Consider the following 21,541-nt stretch of genomic DNA (forward strand, 5'->3'; position numbering starts at 1 on the left):
CCCGATTAAACCTTTATTCGGGTAACCCGGACCGAAAAACCCGAAACCCGAATTGAGCAAAAATAGATACCCGAGAACCGACCCAAATAACTTATTCGGTCCTAATTCGGGTCGGTCCGGTCCGGGTTTCGGTTTCGGTTCGGGTATTCGGTCCAAACGCACATCCCTAATTAATACTACAAAGCTTAAAATATATACAATATAAAGTTCCAAGATTGTTTATATGAGTTTCGAAACAATTTAACGATAATGGCAAATTTTCGAAACTCTTTTTCATGATATATGAAAAAACAAGACCACTATATACAAAGTTTTATGAGTTAGCAAACACTGTCTAACATATCCACACAACTAAAAAAACATACAAACTATTAAAAACAAAGAGTTTCAAACTTGTTTATAGTGTCCTCAAAATCATTTTTTGTCTGTAAAAACATCAAAATACCATTGTATATGTTATATGTCCATATAACATTTGTATACAAAACTAACAATTAATAGCTACAATAAAAATAATAATACGACTTTCGAGATTCTTATAAAACAGTTCAAAAGTACAACCGTATGAAATATTTCAAAAACAGGATAAAATGAAAATGTTAACACTTGTAAAATAGTTTAAAAGGTACAAGGTGTAGTGTTGAAAATATATATGGAGACAAGCAACTTTTCGAAATATACATAAATTGATTCATCCACATAAAGTACAACATATTTATAACCATGGTACAAGTCGGATAAAAGATACCTCTTTTATATGGATAGAATTACTTTTTTAAAGGAGATTATGAAAACTCCTAATATAGCTCAGAACCGTCCAAATTCTAAACTTGATACTTTTGTAATGGCCAAACATTATATATGATCACTAAAAGTTGTCATTTTCGTTAATATCCTGTTGTTATTATAATATTATATATAATGGAATCTACGAAGCATAATAAATTTATTTAAACACAAAGCAATTTCATTGTTATAAACTTTGAGGAGTTTTTTCAAAACAATATATCCCAATTCCAATGTTTTATCATTTTTGAATAACCTACTGAAAGAACATCTTCCTTACTTTTAAAATCAAAAGTTGAGATATTTTTATAGAATTTCAACAAATCAAGAGGAAACAGTTGCCCATTTATAGATTTTTCAGAATACAACACATGGAAATACAATGCTCAGATAAGAAATAATATGAAAATACAACGAAAAAAATGAAAAGTACAATTCTATAATAAAAGATAGAAAGTGATAAAAAAAAGGTGGATAAAAATTTAATAGCACCCTATATGAAACATTATTATATTCTTTAAAAACTAATGCAACACACACAAGACTTCAGGTGAAAGCAGAGTCTCCACATACACCACAGCATCCCCAAACAATATCAATTCTTTAGCACTCGTGACATGCCTAAACATCTTCTTCTTAGCATCATAAATCACAAACGATTGCAAATTAATCTCAAGAAGAATTTCATCATCGTTTAAGGACCTCAAATGCCTCATATACGAAATGTTCTCAATCCCAGTATAAAGTGGAATTTTAACGAATATTTTCCAAGAGTCAACCACCCCATATTCCTCCATCAACCATACCTCAACTTCTGTATAACAAATAGCATTACAAAGCGCAGAAAGACATCCATGTAAAACACCCAAAACATAACACGGAAGTCTTGAATCTTGATTTGGCAATAAAATGTCCAAAAATGTCTCTTCAGATACATTGAATGAAGCTATTAATCTATGATCATCATTATTGCCACTTCGATGCGCTAACCAATGAAGAACACCATTTAAAAAAGTACCAACTGTATCAATAAAATCATAGCTAGAAGTAGTAATTTTATCGTGTAGTTTAAATTTATTGTAGTCACGAGCAAATCGGGGAAATCTAATCATTCTCATGTCATTCGGGTTCGACCCACACCCACACCCGAATCCGTATACAAATTCAACCCGGTTTGAGAAATAAAGAGCTTGTTGGGCTAATTGAATGGGCTTGAAATGTCTTCTGGTTGATGGGTTGAAGATTATCATGTCTCTTGTGTCATCCATTAAACATACCAAACCATTACATGAACCCATAATCTTGGTGTGAGTTCTTGGGTTCAAAAATGGACAATGAATTTCTGTTGATTCATAGATGTTGTTTGGTGATGGGTTATAGCTTAATGATAGAAGAGGGGAAGATGGAATGAGGATTCGATGTTGGGTTGATGAAGATAATGCGTGTTTAAGGTGTGATTTGATAAAATTGGTATTTGCAATTACATCTTTCCAATGTTTTGATACGCATCTGAATTGCAATAAGGATTTCACAGGGAGTCGAGAAATGATTTCCTTTATAATCTCATTGGGTAAATATGCATTTTGTATCTCACTTTCTGACATATTGGATTATACCTTATAGTGTTGCTAATCTCCCTTCAATTATTTTGTTCAACAACTACCAATTCCTTTCAGGTGATTGAAAAATCTGTGTTATAAGATACAAAAAGATGATTACAAAATTTCAGAAAGCAATAAGAAAGCACTCGTTTCAACAACTACCAATTAGAGTCTCCTTTCTAAAAGAAATTCTAAATTTCTAGGTAAGCATGGAAATGAAAGGTATAGAATCATAAGGAATTCCTAAAATTAACAGATTCGATCATATGCAAAAGTGATTCGATGCGAATGATAATTATTCGATAGAGTTCAAATTACAGAGCAAAAACTGTATATCCAAGTAGAATAGAAACAAAGATACCTACTGTATCGGAGATATGGTCGAAAATGGCAGAGCCACGGTAGAAGCAAGACGTGCGCGGGCTGACTAAGGGTTGAATTGAGATTTGAGAATCAAGGGTTAGAATAGCTAGGATGAGAAATAGCTGTTGAAGAAGATTAGGAAGCGAATAAAGAAGAGAAGAGGAGAAATTAAGGAGAAGAAGTGAAGAACTGAAGAAGGAAGCAGTTTCATTCATATCCCACAGAAAATACAAAATTACAGATTCTTGTAACCATATCCTACGTTTGCCCTAAATACCGCCGACCTTTGTCTTAACACGTGCTGAACACGTTTCAATACGTCCCCCTTGTCCCCAAGGATCGGATAACATTCTGTCACTTGTTTAGCAGACTCCCATGTTGCTTCTTTATCAGTTCTGTTCTTCCATTTAATTAACTATTCTACATGAGCATGGTTAATTGGTTATGTACGAATTTCAAGAAGTTTATCGGGCACAGGTGGATCAGGGGATGTATGTGTAAGAGGGCATAATGTTTTTTGAATGAAAAGTGGGATGAATTGCAGCGGTATGTGACTATGTGTAAGCAACCGAGCCGACCTTAGAGATTATAGGATAAGGACCGTTTTGCTAGTTTCTGATTAGCTCTCAACTCCACCGAATCACCGATGATTATATAAATATTGGTTTTATTTTATAGAAATTATATTTTATTTGATTTTTTTACCAAAAATAAAATGTAGTTATTTATTAAATTAGTTTTAGATATAAAAAATAATTCAATCCATCTATTTAAAGAGGACACTTGACAAATATGAAGAAATAAAAAGGCACGAGCCTTTTGGTGAAGCGGCTCCTTGCGGCAGCCTAGCTCACAGAATTTGTTTCATTTTTTTTGGTGAGCCAATCCTAAAAGATCACAAATAGGGATAGTCTGAGTAACTAGATAACTTCCTCTCGTGCTTGGATATCTTACTTTCAACAAGAAGATGGGATTCGAGGGTTAGACATATACAACTTCATAAGGGGTGTATTTAGTAGTAGGGGTGTTAATCGGCCGGTTAAACCAGTTTTCGGTTAAATCGGTTTTTTAACATATCTAAATTAACCGTAACTAAACCAAATAAGATTCAGTTTAATCGATTTTGAGTTATTTGGTTTCAGTTTATTTGGTTCAGTTATCAGTTAAACCAAATAAAACAACTCCACTATAGGTTAACAAGTTAAAAAAATAGTCAAATTAAACAAAATAGAAATAACAATTCTGTAACTTCCCAATTTCCAAAATGCATTTTTCATTTTTAAAATAAAATAAACACCCATTTTCATAAAGTTACGTCCAAGTCAAAACCATTTGTTCATAAACCACAATTTAAAATCAAAGTTATAAGGAAAACAATGTGGAATCTTGAATAAAAAAACTTTTGATGTATGTGTACAGTCCTGTCACATCCCCACGAACCGATAAAGTACATGCAAAAGAATTAATCCACAACTATAAGCACAAAGTTTAATGAGTTCCCCAAAATACTCACACAACAATACACATACAATGCATGAACAAAAGGCCTATAACACAAAGTTGGACCGCCCGGCCTCTTGGCCTTCAACATTCAGTTGGACCGCCTCAACCCAACCATAACTTTGGGCCTTCAGCACAAATATGGACCGCCAGTGGAGCCTACAACATCAAGCTAGACCGCTCCTTTGGGTCTACAGTCATGAATTGGACCGCTCGAGCCTCTTGGCCTTCAACACACAGCTGGACTGCCTCAACCCAACCACAACATGTCGACAGATACACATAAAAATAATAAGCAAGCACAGGTAATCGTAACAAATCTACCCACCAACCCGATCACTACAACATATCAACATTGTAACATACTGTCACCCCCCCCCCCCCCGGCCGACAACGGAAACGTCAGGTTATGCGACGTCTTTTGTAACATTCCGTTTAAAATAGAATAAATTAAATTAAATAAAAATAAAATCAATAAAATAAAATATATAAAATAAAATAAGTAAATAAATAAATAATAAGCCCTAAAGCCTCGAGATGTATTTTATATTTTATTTTATTTTAGCCCTAAGTCCGTAGTAATTTACCAGTGTTAGCCGTATGGATTAATTGACCTCCGCCGACCACCACTTCCCGAGGTGGCAGTGGGTGGTGCCCAATTTATTAATTATATATTTATTTATTTAATTAGATAATCAATTAACTTTAGGGGTTGGAAACCCTAATTAGGGTTTAGAAAACCCAAATTTTGGAGTAGGTCGGGACCCGCGTTAAAACTATTAATTAAACCTAAAATAATATTTAATAATTCTCCACAATTAACTTGATGCGATATTGGACTTAATGGATTAAGTCCTTAATGGGTTAAGTGAGGAACACTAACCCTAGTTATCATTTTATGTAAAAACCCTAGAATCGAGGAGCTCTATTTTGGGCAATAATCGGGCGCGTATTTGGGCTGTTGACCGGATTATTATTGTTGAGAGAAACACTTGAGACACACTTGAACAAATGTTAGAACAAGTATAGTTGCGGAATAGTTTATCTCAAAGGATCTAAAACCTCAACATTAATAAGTTAACGAGTTAGATGATTAGAGAGTTAGTTGCGGAAATGTAAGGAAATATAAATGACAGCAGATGATATATCAAGTATACACATAAGTTGATTCATAACATGGAATGCATTCAGACCAAGTTAGTAAGTGAGATCAAACATAGTGATTAAGTCACGAATGACTTGCTCCGAAGAGAAATAATATTCAGTTATGTTCTAGTGAACTTTGAGAGTAAGGAGAGATTTAAGATGCGTAATTAGATAGAAGTGAGAGATGTAATTGATAGTATTGAATGAGAAAGATTGAGCTCTATATATAGAGACTCAAGAATTACATTGGATCAATTCTCTAAGAGTAGCCATGCAAGGCATACTGGACAATAGAGAGTACTACAATAAAAGTAGATAAAGTTAAACAAAGTAAAGTAGTCATTAAAGCTACAGTTGATGACTTCGGATGAGGTTGCTGATGAAGGTTTGACTGTGGATCCTTGAGAGCTGCAGTAGCTCAAGTTCAAGAGGGTCACTTTTATGATTCAACAATTATTTCACCCGAAAACGGCTAAGTCAAACCTTAATCAATCATACCCTTAAGTGATTAAGTCCTTAATGGGTTAAGTGTTCTTACTTAACCCTATTCGTCATTTCATGTGAAACCCTAATCTTCATTTCATGTGAGGTGGTCACTGTTGCAAGTGACTATGACCTATGATCGGGTATTGACTCAAGTATCTTCCTGTAGGTGTTTGGAAGTGATTTGAAGCTGGTAGAGCCCTTCATTGCTATAGTGGTTTCTACGCGCACATCGAGGTGAGTTTCGCCTCACTGTACCCGTGGGTCGAAGGCACCAATGTCGGCCCACTAGTATTGATTATCTGCTAGTAGAGGGATGCCCTAGGGACTGTATATAGTCATGTAGGATAGACTGAGGACTCTTGATCTAAGCTCTCTTACCTGTTCCTTGTTTGGTTGTGGTTTTAGAGTAGGATCACCTGTCCGGGTGACTATCTCACCTCTGAGTATATACGGTTATGCATCCTTTGGATTGTGGATATTTAGTATGTTGTTATGCTGTAATGATCCATTAGATCTGTGTTCTGGTATTGAGTATGTTATTATGCTGTAGTGATCTGCTAGATCTGTGTTCTAGTATCAAGTATGTTGATATGCTGTAGTGATCAGTTAGATTGGTATCCTGATATTGAGTATGTTGCTTTTGTGGTAATAACCTGTAGAACTGTATGTTATCTGTGCTTGCTGGTTATCATCTATGGAGTGCCCTTAGGGACTGTCGGTGGTTATGTAGGATAGTCTGATACCTCTTGGTCTAGGCTCTATTGCATGTTCCTTGTTTGGTTGTGGCTCTAGAGTAGGACTATTTGTTCGGTTGGCTATCTCACCTCTGGTTACTTATGGTTACACATTGTATGGGGGTTAGCTGGTAGCGGGACTGTATGTTGCGAGAGGATTAGTACGCAGTAGTGAGCTGTATGATTGTCGTTTGCCTGTATTATGTGCCTACTTGATCATGATGGTTTATATGTCGACATATTGTGTTGGTTGGGTTGAGGTGGTCCTGCTTTGTGCGGTAGGCCAAGATACCTGGTGCGGGCCGGTTGTAAGCCGTAGGCATGGAGGCTCGGGAGGAGCGGTAGAGTTGAGGCGGTAGGCCAACAAACCCTGGGTATTCCAACCCGATGGTTGATTGGACCCGATATATTGGTAGTCCAGCCCTAGGCTGATTGGACCAATATACATATGATACGAGGGTATTCCATCCCGAGGATGACTGGACCCATCATGGACATGCCTGGTATTCCAGCCCGAGGCTGATTGGGCCAGGCATGAGTATTTACGTTTATGCTTTGTTTTGTGTGGTGGTACTTTGGGGGAAACTCACTAAGCTTTGTGCTTACAGTTTTGTTTATGGTTTCAAGTTCCTCGGATTGGGATGTTACATTTTTGTTATGGATCACAGTTATTGAACATACACTGAACAATACAAAATATAACGCAAATAGTAATATATTATTACTGAAAAAGATATTACAATAATATTCAGAGTTACAATGATCTGATGTTTCAGACTATAGACTACTAACTAATGCGACATCACTGGTCCGTAGGTGATTGCAACTTCATGACTTGACTTCACAGAATGCGAACTTCCATATCTTGGTTTCCTAGGAATACATCTTGATGATGTATGGTCTATTAGCATGGCCTAGACCACTCTAGCATGCCAGCCCTGCCTGGTACGCTCCCGCTAACCTCGCGGGGGACTCCCTTGCCAGCCTTGCTGGGAACTCCCTCGCCAGCCCGGCCTGACGCTCCCTGACCTGGCTCTCCCTTGCCAGCCTTGTTGGGGACTCCCTTGCCAGCCTCGCTGGGGACTCTCCTGCCGGCCCGGCTGACGCTCCCTTACCATCCTTTCCTGGTGCGCGCCCGCCAGCCTTGCCTGGTGCGCGCTCGCCAGCCCCGCCCGACGCCTCTGGGCAGCCTCGCCTAGCTCCTTGCTAGCTGGGCCTGAATTGGGCTGGCCCAAGGCCTGACCTAATTCCCCTTGACCTAATTGTCCCCTATATAATGAACAGTACCTCCTCCATGGAGGAGGATCCTTCCCTTTGGCTCAGTCGCCACCTTAGACTCCGGCCGGGTGGCTCAGCCGCCACCCTCCGCCGTCAACCACCATACACCACCAGCACCAAGATGGTTCTCTCTAGCTAAGGAGAACCATCTCAGATCTACCATATGATCTAACTTGACCGTCGAAGTCCGGTCTTGGGGCACAGTCCCTGGGGCGGCTCTAACGCGTCTCTCTATTGTGACCTCACAGATCTGTCTCCGGCGTAGAAGCACTCTCTCAGCGAAGGTGGTCGGAGCCGAAGTCGCATCATTTGGCGCCATCCCGGACTCGAACGAGCAGAAATCATCTCGTTCTTGTCTAGATCTGCTCAAATCTGTCGTTTCAGCTAAGGTTTTCCTCAGATCTGTTCATTTCTAGCACCATTTAGTTCAGATCCGTTTGGCTTCGGCCAAGATCTGTTCAAATCGATTTGGTTCTTGACAAGATCTTTTTAGATCCGTCTAACCATCGTTCAGATCTCTTGATCTGCTTAGTTTTATGCACAGATCTTTTGATTTGCTTGTTTTTTCGCTCGGATCTTTTGATCTGTTTGAGTTTTCTCTCTTAGATCTTCAGATCTGCCTCATTTCATGCTCAGATATCTAGATATGTTTCGTTTTAGATCATGTGAGCAACACTCAAGTTTTAAAAGACTTCATAAGATCTAATTTTCGTCTATATTTTGATGGGTTCTTCAGCAAGTAGTGAAGAAAGAATTTTTTATGAGTTCTTAACCCATTTTCGTTTTTATTTTGGTGTTTTTTCAAGAAATCTGAGAAGAAATGAAGTTTTCATGGTGTTTTACCTCATCTCCAGTTGTTTTCCTAAAAGAAATCGTTTTTGGTTTATGATTTTCTTGGCAAAACTATGTTGAAGTTGTTTATTTAATGTTTCCTTCAAAGCTTAAAGAAGGAAAACAAAATTTTTTACAGATCTGCTCTTGCTCACATCTTGACGCTTGTTGAGCAAGCTGAAGAAGGAAAAAAAGTTTATGAGAAAAAAAAACCCTATCAGATTCGTTTTTGTTTATGTTTTGGTGTTTTTCAGCAAGTCTGAAAAGAAAAGAAATTTTTGTTGTTTATTGGGTAGAAGTTTGGAAAAAGAACAAAAGTTTTTATGAGTTCTACCTTATTCCAGCTTATCTTGATGGTTTATTGAGCAAGATGAGGGAAAAATAAGCCTCTATAAACTTTTATTCTATTTTCAGCTCATGAGTAGCAAGAAAATCTTTTAATTCATAATTTACTATGAACAAGACCTTCTCAATTCTGTTTTGTTAATGTTTTGGGGTTTGTTTAATAAGTTTCAATGGAAAAGAAGCTTTTTACCTCATTTTTCAGTCCATATATTATCAAAATTCATTTTAGTAATAAGTTTCTATGTACAAGTTTGTCTAAGTTTAGAATGCAAGTTGTGCTACCTGCACATTCTAAAACCCATCTGATAGCGTCTTTTACCTCAAAGACCTTACCCTTTCATAAAGACTGTAGCTTAGAAAGAAAAAAAAAAGTCGTGCGTGTTGTTATTGCAAGATACATCTCATTATCTTTTACCACACTCAAAAAATACAAATTACCATATCACTTTCACGGTTTACAGCACAAGAAATAATATAAAAAAGAGAGAAATAGTTGCTGTTTCTTTTCAGTCGACAGAGCCAAAAAGGAAAAAAAAAAAAAAAGAGGTAGTAGGGGTGTATACAATATACTGTGTACACTAAAAACCAAAAGACAAAAGCAGTTTCGGGTGGGACCACCTGGTCCAATTCTCGATACACACAAATTCAAAACTATAGCTTTGCCCGACATTTGCTGCTACTCTCCAAATATAAAAAGGCGTGCGGGCCCTACACGGTCAAAAAAGCTGGTAGAAAGTCAAGAGGTGGAGCCGACCTGATCCATCCCTTCCATGGAACACCCAGTCGGTGATTTTAATCAGTCCATCACCGGTCGACTGTCGTTACTCCATCACAAGCGACCACAGAAGCCCTAGCAGTGACGAAAGCGTTGCTCCGACCTACTTTATGATCGATGACATCCAATCGCCAACTGCAGATCCACCATAGTCGGACCATATCCAGTCTCCGGCTGCTTGTTTTCTCGATATATCGCCATCACCATAACCATAAGTGTCGATGTCGGAGTCGTAACCCCGATCCACCATCGTCCTCAGGAGACGACCCACAAGGACCATTCGTCGACCCCAGGATTCTTCACACACAATCGCTGGCGTCCGGACTTACAGCACCACCGGCCATCATTATCTCCATCAGACCTGCAACACAAATAGACCAGCAACAACGCCGCTGAACCTGCAACTCCACTCGATCATAGCTAATCGCCATTTGCGTCCATCGAACCCTAGAGAAGTAATCATCAAGAACTACCACCTACCAAGTCATCTTTTGTCACCGAACAATTTCAATGGCGACCCAGCAAGACACGGCCAATCGGTCGTAGCGGCCTCAGCACCATCGGCTCCGACCACCTTCAATTACCACTACCAGACTTCGCCGACCCCGGTGAGGTACCTTCAACAACATCCGTCAGAGAGCTGATCCAAAGCGCCTCTGGCTAGGTCGTCGTCTTCTGCCAGGGTCTCGACTGTCGAACTCCAGCAACGATCTCCTTTTTCAATCTGAGGAGAAACCACCAAGTTCACCAACTCATCTAGCAGCCCCATAGACCTAGCAGCGTACAAAAAAAAATTAAGGCAAAAGGAAGCAGCCCCATAGACCTAGCAGCGTACAAAAAAAAAGAGAAATTGGGCCTATAACTCCATAAACCCTAATGGGCTAACATTTATTGGGCCGTTTTCTCTGATAAGGTCTCATGTCATTGGGCTGCGACAATTTATTTATGTTCTTGGGCTATTCCACCAACATAAAACTGATCCAATTTTACAAGACAAAAAACAACTACTCAGTACTCGTGTGCTACAACCCCGCTCAACAAAATCGCTTTCAGAATATGCATTGCGGGTTGCTGACGTCTAAAAAAAAGAGGATAATAAGGGACTTGGGCTCATTAGTGGGGCTCTACAATTTCATGTTGGCCTCCATCAAATAGATTTTGGGCTCTCTCCTAAAGTTAGCTTCTTCAATAATAGGCTACTTCTATAAGAAAAAACAACTCAATGCTCGTGTGTTCCAATTCGGTCTAGCTAAATTCGGTTCTGGAAGATGTGGTCCGGCCAGCCCAACAGTTCAAAAAAAAAAAGGGGGGGGGGGGGGGGAAGAGTAGTACATTGCTACTACTACTATTATTAAAGCATTTCGAAATAGCCATCAGCAACTGCGCTGCGCGGCTATCAGCAGCCGTGTTGACCAATCCCGGGATGTCTCGCTAATCAGCTCTCACATTCATGTTGACCGACCCCCGCTAGTCTTACTGCCCACCTCTTAGTAGTCGTGCAGCTCGACCTTCAGCAGCGACACGACCTAGCTCAGCAGCCGCAAAGCCCAATTATCAGTAGCTACTTTATCTGACTCCCAGCAGTCGCGCTGCTCAGCTCTCGCCAGTTGTGCTACCCAGTTTTTGTTAGTACTTGGATCGCCTAGCTCTTTCCAGCAGCTATGTACCTCAGCTTCCAGCGGCTATACATCCATCTTTCCCTTTCTTCGCCTCCTCTAAGAAAAGGGGGTGGGGGGAAGGGTTGGTACGACAATATTTCGAAGGGGCAGAGTTAAAGTAGATAAAGAGCTGATGTTATACACGATAGTGCACTCCCGAGGTGACATTAATATTCCGAGTCGAAAGATCAGCCTCGTCGTTCAACCCTCGGTAGTCTCATTGCCCTAGCTCTCAGTGGTCGTGCTGCTCATCTATCGCTAGCAGCTCGATGCTCAGTTCTCAGCGGCCCTGATGACCAGCTCTCGACGGCGGTCTCGCTACGCACCACTTGACGGTAGCTACACTATCCAGCTCTAAGTAGCATCCCCGCATAGCCCTCGACAAACAGTCAAGACACCGAGGAATCAATTATTAGTACGACTAGCGATGCGGCAAAGCATCAGGTACCATTCCACTTTAACCCAGACTGATCACACGAGCTAGACGCATAGATTGTGGGGTGCTACTGTTGGATAAGATGTCTAAGTCCATAACTTATTTGGTATATACTTGACCCGACCCGGCATGGTCCATTTGGGTTGCACTTCACCCGAACTAGTTATGGATAATTTTATGAGAGTTGTATACTTACGATTTATTAATATATTATAAGTTATAATATATTAATATAAAGTCATGTTACTTAATTAGTTTTAATCTTGAATTAATTATGAATTAATTTAGTGATTAAAAGGAAGACTAATTAAATCATGGGCTATTATATTTATATGGTGTGGGCTAACACTCATTTGGAATGGGCTAAGCTTATATGGAAGTCCATGGATGATCCATGGAGCTTTTACCCATGGATCCTTGGAAGAGGAAAAGACATGGGTTATTAGGGTTTCACCCTAACCATGTACACTATATAAACAAGCTTATGTTGCATGAAAAAGACACTAATGTGTGTGTAAGTGTGGTGGCCAAAATCAAGAGTTAGTATACTTTCTCATACATTTTCCAAGTTTGTGGTGATTTGTGATTTCCATTTGAGGCATTCACATTATTGGTGCTTGGCTCTCAAACTCCAAGGAATCAACAATCAACAAAAGGTATGTAATTAATCTAGTTATTTTATGGTTAAAAGTACCCCATGCCATGCTAGATAAGTTATAAACCTTGGAAAATAATATTTTGCATGTATCTTAGACAAACATAGATCCAAGGTTTAATAGGGTTGCATGTACACTTAGGAAGTGTTAGAATGCTCAAAACCCAACAGTGGTATCAGAGCCTAGGCTTGTTTGTTTGATACTTGATGCAAAATAGTGATAAAAAGTCAATTTTTTGCTGTCTGACTGATGAACTCGCCGAGTCCATGGGGGGACTCGCCGAGTTCATGTGTAAACTCATCCTACTCGCCGAGTAGGTTCGTGCACTCGGCGAGTAGGAGCCTCAGAATGCAGATTTTCGACTTTTGCTGCTGGAAATGGACTAGAAACATTACCCTAAACTGTTTTGGTGTTTTAAAACTTGTTTTAGTTGGTGTAATGGTTGCTCTAATCCATTTACAATAGCTAATATCAAAATTTCATGCTTTGTATGTGTTCATATAATTCTTGAAACTTTGATGATCATGTTCATGTTCTTATGAATTTAGAAGATGATAGGAATTATTTGCTGAATTGTTTAGGATTAATTCTTGATCATTTATGTGTTTTAATGGAGTCCATAATTTGTCCTCAAGTTATGGATATCCAAAGGTCACTTCTTTTAAACACACACTTAAAACACATAAGTTACATGGAAATGAAGAGTCTTCATTTTTATGAACCTTTAATTCATAAGTTATGAAATGAAAAGTTTTGAATAGTTTCAAAACTTGTCCTCAAGTTTTGGAATTTGTAAAGTTACACACACTTTAATATACTTTAATTCCAAACCCTTAGAGTTTTAAAAGTTAAAATTCAACCCTTATACTATTTATAACATTAATGGTTAATTATTATATATATGTATAAGATCAAAGTCGTCTTACCGCTAGTACGCCTCATTCACGAAGCCAGTCTATAAGGTGGGTATAAGGTTGTTGCCTATAAAATGGCAACTTAATGGGTGTCCACTCTCACCCACCGCTTGCTTGACTGGTGGAGGGTCGTTAGCCGAACGGGTAGGACAAGGACTTATAAATTCTCATTAAAAGTATGATGAATATTATAAAGTAACTAAACCTTTTATAAATTCCCAATCTTAGTTACTTTAGGAAAATGTGAATATGGTGCTAACCCATGAAATTCACACTTTGTACCTTACCAAGTCGTTGGTGGAGCGTGTGTGGTTAACCGGCACACTAACTTGGACTAGTAAGGATCACGAAGGGTGACTTAATGTTTATCATAGATCGGTGGAGCGTGTGTGGTTAACCGGCACATTGATTAGGTGATAATATTAAGGGTACCAAGTGAATTTGCATGGTTATTCACACCTTGTTTTGTGATCCTCGGCATCCCAGTCACAAAACTTGAAGGGCACAATCGAGATTGAAACATGCCATTGAAAAGTTCAATGAATCTCAAAAGAATCTAGGAATTTCAAAAACCAATTAAACCTAATAATTCATTTCGTTTTCATGGTGGAAATTGGTGAATCGTCATTCACCTACCTTCAAATATATTATAGCTTAGATTACGGCATCCCTCTTCTAAGTTATAATATATTGTGTTGGATCCTAGCCTTAATACTACATTTGGGTGTATTATTAAGGATTCGATATATCTAGTCTAAACTTGTTTTCTTCTTTTCAGATGTCTTCCAACAACAAAGCTTCGGGCTCTAACCCTACTGGCTCCTTTTCCCTCATGAACCTTTGTGGGAGGGTCATCTTTGATGGTTCCAACTTCATGGATTGGATCCGGAACATCAGGATGGTTACTCGTTACGAGGACAAGGAATATGTCCTCGATAAGGAGCTAAAGGAGCTTGATGAGTCTACTGCTACTCCTGAGGAGGTCGCTGAGTATCAGTCACATGAAAGAGATGCCACCAAGGTGGCATGCATCATGATGGCCACCATGACAGCTGAACTCCAAAAGTCCTATGAGGACTATTACCCTTTTGAGATGCATCAGGATCTGATGGAAAGGTACCATTAGAGTGCTCGTCAAGAGCGGTATGAAATAATCTCCTCCATGATCACTACCCGTATGAAGGATAGCGAACCAATCACGAGCCACATGCAGAAAATGCAAAGGTATGTGGACCGTCTAATGAAACTGAATGTGAACTTCCCTGAGGAGTTGGCAATTGATATCATTTTGCACTCCTTGCCATCGTGTTATGATCAATTTCGTATGACATACCACATGAACAAGGAGGAAGTCACACTCAATAAGCTTCAAGGACTTCTGAAGACTGCCGAAAGTGGTCTTAAGAGTAAGTCGGTTGCTACTCCTACTCCTACTACTACCCTTGTTTTGGCTATCGGGCAAGGCAAAGGGAAAAAGAGGAAGCACCCTTCGAAGGGTACCAAGGGAAAGTCCCTTGAAGGCTCCTCATCTGGAACCAAAGGTGGTTCTATCACTCCTTCTGCCATCCCTAAGGATGCTGAATGCTTCTACTGTCAAAATAAGGGACACTGGAAGCGAAACTGCCCAAAGTACTTGCAGGATGTCAAGGATGGGAAAGTGAAACCATCCCATGCAGGTATTTACACTATATTGTCTAATAACTCACCATATTCTAATTCTTGGGTTCTTGATACAGGTTGTGGTATTCACATCTATTGTGACTTGTAGGGCCTAAGAAGAAGTGAGGATGTGGAGCACGGAAAGATAAACTTAATCATGGGGAACAAGAAGGTTGCACCTGTTACCAAGATTGGAGTTTATACTTTGTTGCTAGATAGTGGGTTAAAGTTAGATTTGAATAAATGTGTGTACTCGTCTGAAATGGCGAGGAATATTATTTCCTTTCATGCTTTGTACAAACAAGGTTTTACCTTTTCTTTTGATAATGAAGTTGGTAATATTAATGCTTTCTTTAATAATGTTCTTTATTTTAAAGCATTACCTTGTGATGGTGTGTATGAAGCTGTATCGGTTGTAGATAATTTAGGAAATAATGTATTATGTATTGACTCTTCTACTAGCTTGGATAAAGCATCTTTGTGACATTTGTCGTCTTGGACATATAAGCAAGAAACGCATAGGCCAGCTCCAAAAGGATGGAGTCTTGGAGTCGTTCGACCTCAAGTCGGATGATAGTTGTGAGTCTTGTCTACTTGGAAAAATGACAAAATCACCCTTCACTGGTACTTGTGCAAGGGGTGAGGGTTTGTTGGACCTTATACATACTGATGTATGTGGACCATTCAAAACCGCCACAAGGGATGCTAATCGCTATTATGTGACTTTTATTGATGATTTTAGTAGATATGGTTATGTCTACTTAATCAAACATAAGTCAGAAACTTTTGAAAGGTTTAAAGAGTTTAAACAGGAAGTAGAAAATCAATTGGGCAGGAACATTAAGATGCTTCGATCCGATCGAGGTGGTGAGTATCTTAGTACTGAGTTCCTCGACTATCTTAAGGAGTGTGGGATTGTCTCACAATTGACACCTCTCAGGACACCACAGCTGAATGGTGTGGCTGAGAGGCGTAATCGAACTTTGTTGGACATGGTTCGCTCTATGATGAGTCGAGCTTCGCTACCAATCTCTTTTTGGGGGTATGCCTTAGAGACTGCCGCCCACATCCTTAATCTAGTCCCTACAAAGAAGGTTGCCAAAACACCTCATGAGATGTGGACTGGGAAAGTTCCCAATTTGGACCACATCAAGATTTGGGGTTGCGAGGCTTTCGTGAGGCGCGAAACTCATGACAAGCTCGAACCTCGAAGTGAAAGGTGTATTTTCATCGGCTACCCACAAAAATACTTTGGTTACCTCTTCTACAGACCCAGTGAGAATGTGGTCTTTGTGGCTAGGAGAGGGGTCTTTCGAGAGAGAGAATTTATAAGCCAAGGAGACAGTGGGAGGCAAATTGACCTTGAAGAAATTCAAGACTCGATTGGTGAAGGAACCTCAGACACTAGCAATCAACTTGAGGAGGAAATTCCTGTTGATCCAGCTGACGAGTCTATACTTCCGAGGCGTTCCACAAGGGTTAGGAACACACCTGAGTTTTATTATGGATTTCATATTACTACGGAAGGTGATACATTTATCAGTGACAGTACACTGGTAAATCTGGATGAACCTAACAGTGTTAAGGAAGCCATGGCAGGCCCAGAGTCTGCTAAATGGAAGGAGGCTATGGACAGCGAGATACAGTCCATGTATGACAATCAAGTTTGGAACTTGGTTGACAATGTACCAGGCCGTAAGACAGTCGGGTGCAAATGGATCTTCAAGAAGAAGACCGACATGGATGGGAAGGTGCACACTTATAAGGCTCGACTGGTTGCGAAGGGGTTTACTCAGACTCAGGGAATTGATTATGATGAAACCTTTTCACCAGTAGCAAAGATTAAGTCTATTAGGGTTATGCTAGCCATTGCTGCATTTCATGATTATGAAATATGGCAAATGGATGTCAAAACCGCTTTCCTTAACGGAAAGTTAGCTGAGGATGTTTACATGAATCAGCCAGAAGGTTTTGTCAGTGCAGAGTACCCCAATAGAGTGTGCAAGCTTGAGAAATCCATTTATGGATTGAAACAGGCATCTCGAAGTTGGAATCTTTGTTTCGATGAGAAGGTCAAAGAGTTTGGTTTCTCAAGAAGTGAAGATGAGTCAGAGCTAGTGGGAGTATAGTTAGTTTTTTGGTACTGTATGTGGATGACATACTACTCATAGGAAATGACATCCCAACCTTGCAGGAGGTTAAGTCCTGGCTTGGGAAGTGCTTTGCTATGAAGGACCTTGGAGAAGCTACCTATATCCTAGGGATAAGGATATTAAGAGAAAGGAGTAAAAGACTAATTGGACTTAGTCAGAGTATCTACTTGGATAAGGTGTTGAAAAGGTTCAACATGCAGAATTCCAAGAAAGGAGAATTACCGATCCAAAGCAATGCCAAACTGAGCAAGGCTCAGAGTCCGAGTACAGAATATGAGATAACTGAGATGAGTTGATTACCTTATGCTTCCGTTGTTGGTTCGATCATGTATGCTATGACTTGTACTCGTCCTGATGTGGCCTTCGCTTTGAGCATGGTCAGCAGATATCAGGGGAACCCTGGCAAGGCTCATTGGACTGCGGTAAAGAATATTCTCAAGTACCTGCGGAGGACTAAGGATTGGATCCTTACCCTTGGTGGGAGTGATGACTTGAGAGTAGTAGGGTATAGTGATGCTAGCTTTCAGACTGATAGGGATAACTTCCGCTCTCAGTCGGGCTGGGTCTTTACCTTAAATGGAGGGGCAATCACTTGGAAGAGTTCCAAACAGGAGACTGTAGCTGATTCGACTTGTGAATCAGAGTACATAGCAGCGAGTGAAGCGGCAAAGGAGGCGATATGGCTGAGGAACTTCATCGGAGACCTTGGAGTTGTACCAGCTATTAAGGAGCCTATGGAGATTTTCTGTGACAGCAATAGTGCGGTTGCCTTAGCCAAGGAACCAAGAGATCATGGCAGATCCCGACACATTGACAGAAAATATCACTTCATAAGACACAAGATAGAAGAGGGACTCCTCGTGGCAAAGAGGGTATTGTCAGATGAGAACCCTGCGGATCCCCTTACGAAGGGACTGACGAGGGTTAAGCATTTGCAGCATGCGAGGCGCATCGGGCTGAGGGACGATATTAGTTTTACAGATTAGATAATTTTTCTGAAACTTGTAAAATGTAATCAACGTTTGATGATGAATAAAATTTGTGATTTATTTATGAGTAAAGTGTTGCTATCATTGTCAATTATTTACTATTGTTTCAGTTTTGCATGTTTTGACTTCCAGAATAATTAATTTATTCAAACTCTCCACAGTCGGTCATATGTCGGAAGTAGGTATGAATCAAGACTGTCATGAATTGGGATTGTAGATGACTAAAGGTGTTTAGCCATAGCAATGGTTGCTACAACATTCATGAGTACTCATAAGTTATGAGTATTGGAATAAACCCACGCTCACTTGTATCACTTCATGGAATTTATCTTGAGTGATCGTGAGACGGTAATATCATATAAGTCTTCAAACCTAGAGATATGAGTTGTTACCTATGAGTTAGTTGTGCATTGATTGCACGTAAACGCATCAGTAACTTGATGTTATAAAATGTGCCTTTGTGTGCAATTCAATAAGTAGTAGAACAAGCATATGAGTCGAAGTTTATCTGTTCCTTCTAGAAATAGAAGCGATATCTGGGCCCCTCGATGATTTTGTGTTGACCCATGTACCGGGCCCGGTCAGAACTAAATTGATGTGTTCAGTTAAGTTCTTTGTCAAACAAATCAGAAATTGAGAAACAACTGCTAGACAATAAGTAAGACATTGTTCCATGTATTTGTCCGGCTGATATCATGAGAGCAGAGGATTATATGATCACTTATCTAAAATGGCGCTTCATAGTTCACAAGAGTTTTCGAGAGCTATGATTGCCGGTTGGTTCCTGAAGTAATATAGGCAAATACAGTTATTAGACTTATCCAAGTGGGAGTATATTGGATAAGATGTCTAAGTCCATAACTTATTTGGTATATACTTGACCCGACCCGGCATGGTCCATTTGGGTTGCACTTCACCCGAACTAGTTATGGATAATTTTATGAGAGTTGTATACTTACGATTTATTAATATATTATAAGTTATAATATATTAATATAAAGTCATGTTACTTAATTAGTTTTAATCTTGAATTAATTATGAATTAATTTAGTGATTAAAAGGAAGACTAACTAAATCATGGGCTATTATATTTATATGGTGTGGGCTAACACTCATTTGGAATGGGCTAAGCTTATATGGAAGTCCATGGATGATCCATGGAGCTTTTACCCATGGATCCTTGGAAGAGGAAAAGACATGGGTTATTAGGGTTTCACCCTAACCATGTACACTATATAAACAAGCTTATGTTGCATGAAAAAGACACTAATGTGTGTGTAAGTGTGGTGGCCAAAATCAAGAGTTAGTATACTCTTTCATACATTTTCCAAGTTTGTGGTGATTTGTGATTTCCATTTGAGGCATTCACATTATTGGTGCTTGGCTCTCAAACTCCAAGGAATCAACAATCAACAAAAGGTATGTAATTAATCTAGTTATTTTATAGTTAAAAGTACCCCATGCCATGCTAGATAAGTTATAAACCTTGGAAAATAATATTTTGCATGTATCTTAGACAAACATAGATCCAAGGTTTAATAGGGTTGCATGTACACTTAGGAAGTGTTAGAATGCTCAAAACCCAACAGCTACGCCCAATCATGCTAGGTTCAGTACCCTTGCCTCGAGTCGCCTGGCTTCTCAGCCCGACTCCATTATAGCGGCAAGCTCTGCATGCGAGGTTCAATACCCTCGCCTCGAGTCACCCGGCTTCTCAGCCCGACTCCATTATAGCGGCAAGCTCCGCATGCGAGGTTCAGTACCCTCGCCTCGAATCGCCTGGCTTCTCAGCCCGACTCCATTATAGCGACAAGCTCCGCATGCGAGGTTCAGTACCCTCGCCTCGAGTCGCCTGGCTTCTCAGCCCGACTCCATTAGTGACATGCTCCACCAACGAGGCTCAAAGGCTTGCGACCTTTGCCTATATGATTCCACGCGATGCTCTCCCGCGTGACGTATCTACGATAGCCAGTAGCTAAGCCCGATCCATTCCACGCGATGCTCTCCTGCGTGACGTATCTACGATCGCTGGCAGTCAAGCCCGATCCATTCCACGCAATGCTCTCTCGCATGATGTATCTACGATCGTTGGTAGCTAAGCCCGATCTGTTCCACGCGACACTCTCTCGCGTAACATCTCCATGATCGCCGACTGCTAAGCCTAAGCTATTCTTCTATGTCGCACAACATAAGTCTCGCATCGTCTCGCACCATAAGTCACGCATCGCAAGCTTATTCTACACCTAACACCACGCTCTTGGTGTTTCCTCTCTCACATTCATCATGGTTCTCTTGTGCTCGGACGATCGATGAAGCGTTGTCTACATTGCATCCTGCTATAATGAGGTTACTCTCCAGCAAGAAGGTTATCCCGACAGCGGCCATGCTACCTTTCAGCATCTCTATTTCCTGGCTCTCAGAAACGGTCTTGTTGTGCAACCCCACCTGTAGCCTCGCCGCATATCCCACAACATCTCTGTTTCCTAGCTCTCAGAAACGGTCTTGCTGCGCAACACATACCTCTGGCCTCACCGCTTATCCCTCAGCACCTCTGATGCATGGCCCTCAGCAGCGTTCTTTATGCGCAACCTCTACCTCCGGCCTCACTGCGTATCCATCAACGTCGTTGCTGTCTGGCTCTCAACAACAATATCGCTGCATATATCCTACCAATAGCCTTACTGCCTGTCTCTCAATAATTATGTTGTCTGGTTATCGGCAATAGTCTCACTGCGTGACCCTCGCTAGCAACCTAATCGCACAACTCTCAGAATATCTGCCACTTATATTATGGTTAACAACCTTACGGTTTATTGGTTTGACAACATAGTCTAATGCGGCTACCTACGCTACCCACATCAGACTGGGGGGAATCCAACTAGGAATGGCTCGAGTAAGAAACACCTTCAGAATGGTTATCAATGCTCATGCAAAACAGATTGTGAAGATAATTATCGATGACATTCCTCCAAAATGATAGAAACGCTACGGCATCCATGTCGTACAACAGCCCCGCTTCGTAATAACATTATTTGCAGCTTTGCTCTACATGACCGCAACAACAGTTGTGTTGCGTCACACTAACCGGATCGCACTCCTCTCAATGAAGGAGTATCAAGTCAGCTCAAGCCGCATAAGCAATGTTTGGCTCATCGCACAACCCCATGGCTCTCGTGGGCGAGGTTCGGTCGTTCTCTCTATTATTGAATGTATTGGTGCTTTATCTAGTCC

At 40.2% G+C, this 21,541-nt stretch overlaps 1 protein-coding gene across 2 annotated transcripts; it reads right to left on the reverse strand.

The window, feature by feature from the left end:
• Positions 1 to 1,205: 1,205 nt before the first annotated feature.
• Positions 1,206 to 3,353, reverse strand: LOC145135897 (F-box protein CPR1-like). Of its 2 annotated transcripts, none has more exons than XM_079070095.1 (2): positions 2,753 to 3,353; positions 1,206 to 2,475 (listed from the first exon to the last, which is right to left on the reverse strand). In XM_079070095.1, exon 2 carries the CDS (start codon positions 2,388 to 2,390, stop codon positions 1,311 to 1,313), a length of 1,080 nt encoding a protein of 359 aa, XP_078926221.1. In that variant the 5' UTR covers positions 2,391 to 2,475; positions 2,753 to 3,353; the 3' UTR covers positions 1,206 to 1,310. The 2 variants fall into 2 exon arrangements, with proteins under 2 accessions (XP_078926221.1, XP_078926220.1); XM_079070094.1 differs by having other exon boundaries at positions 2,749 to 3,353.
• Positions 3,354 to 21,541: the final 18,188 nt, after the last annotated feature.

This window comes from Lactuca virosa, chromosome 9 (assembly GCF_052849685.1).
Source record: "Lactuca virosa cultivar CGN04683 chromosome 9, Lactuca_virosa_CGN04683_v6, whole genome shotgun sequence".
Lineage (NCBI taxonomy): Eukaryota > Viridiplantae > Streptophyta > Magnoliopsida > Asterales > Asteraceae > Lactuca > Lactuca virosa.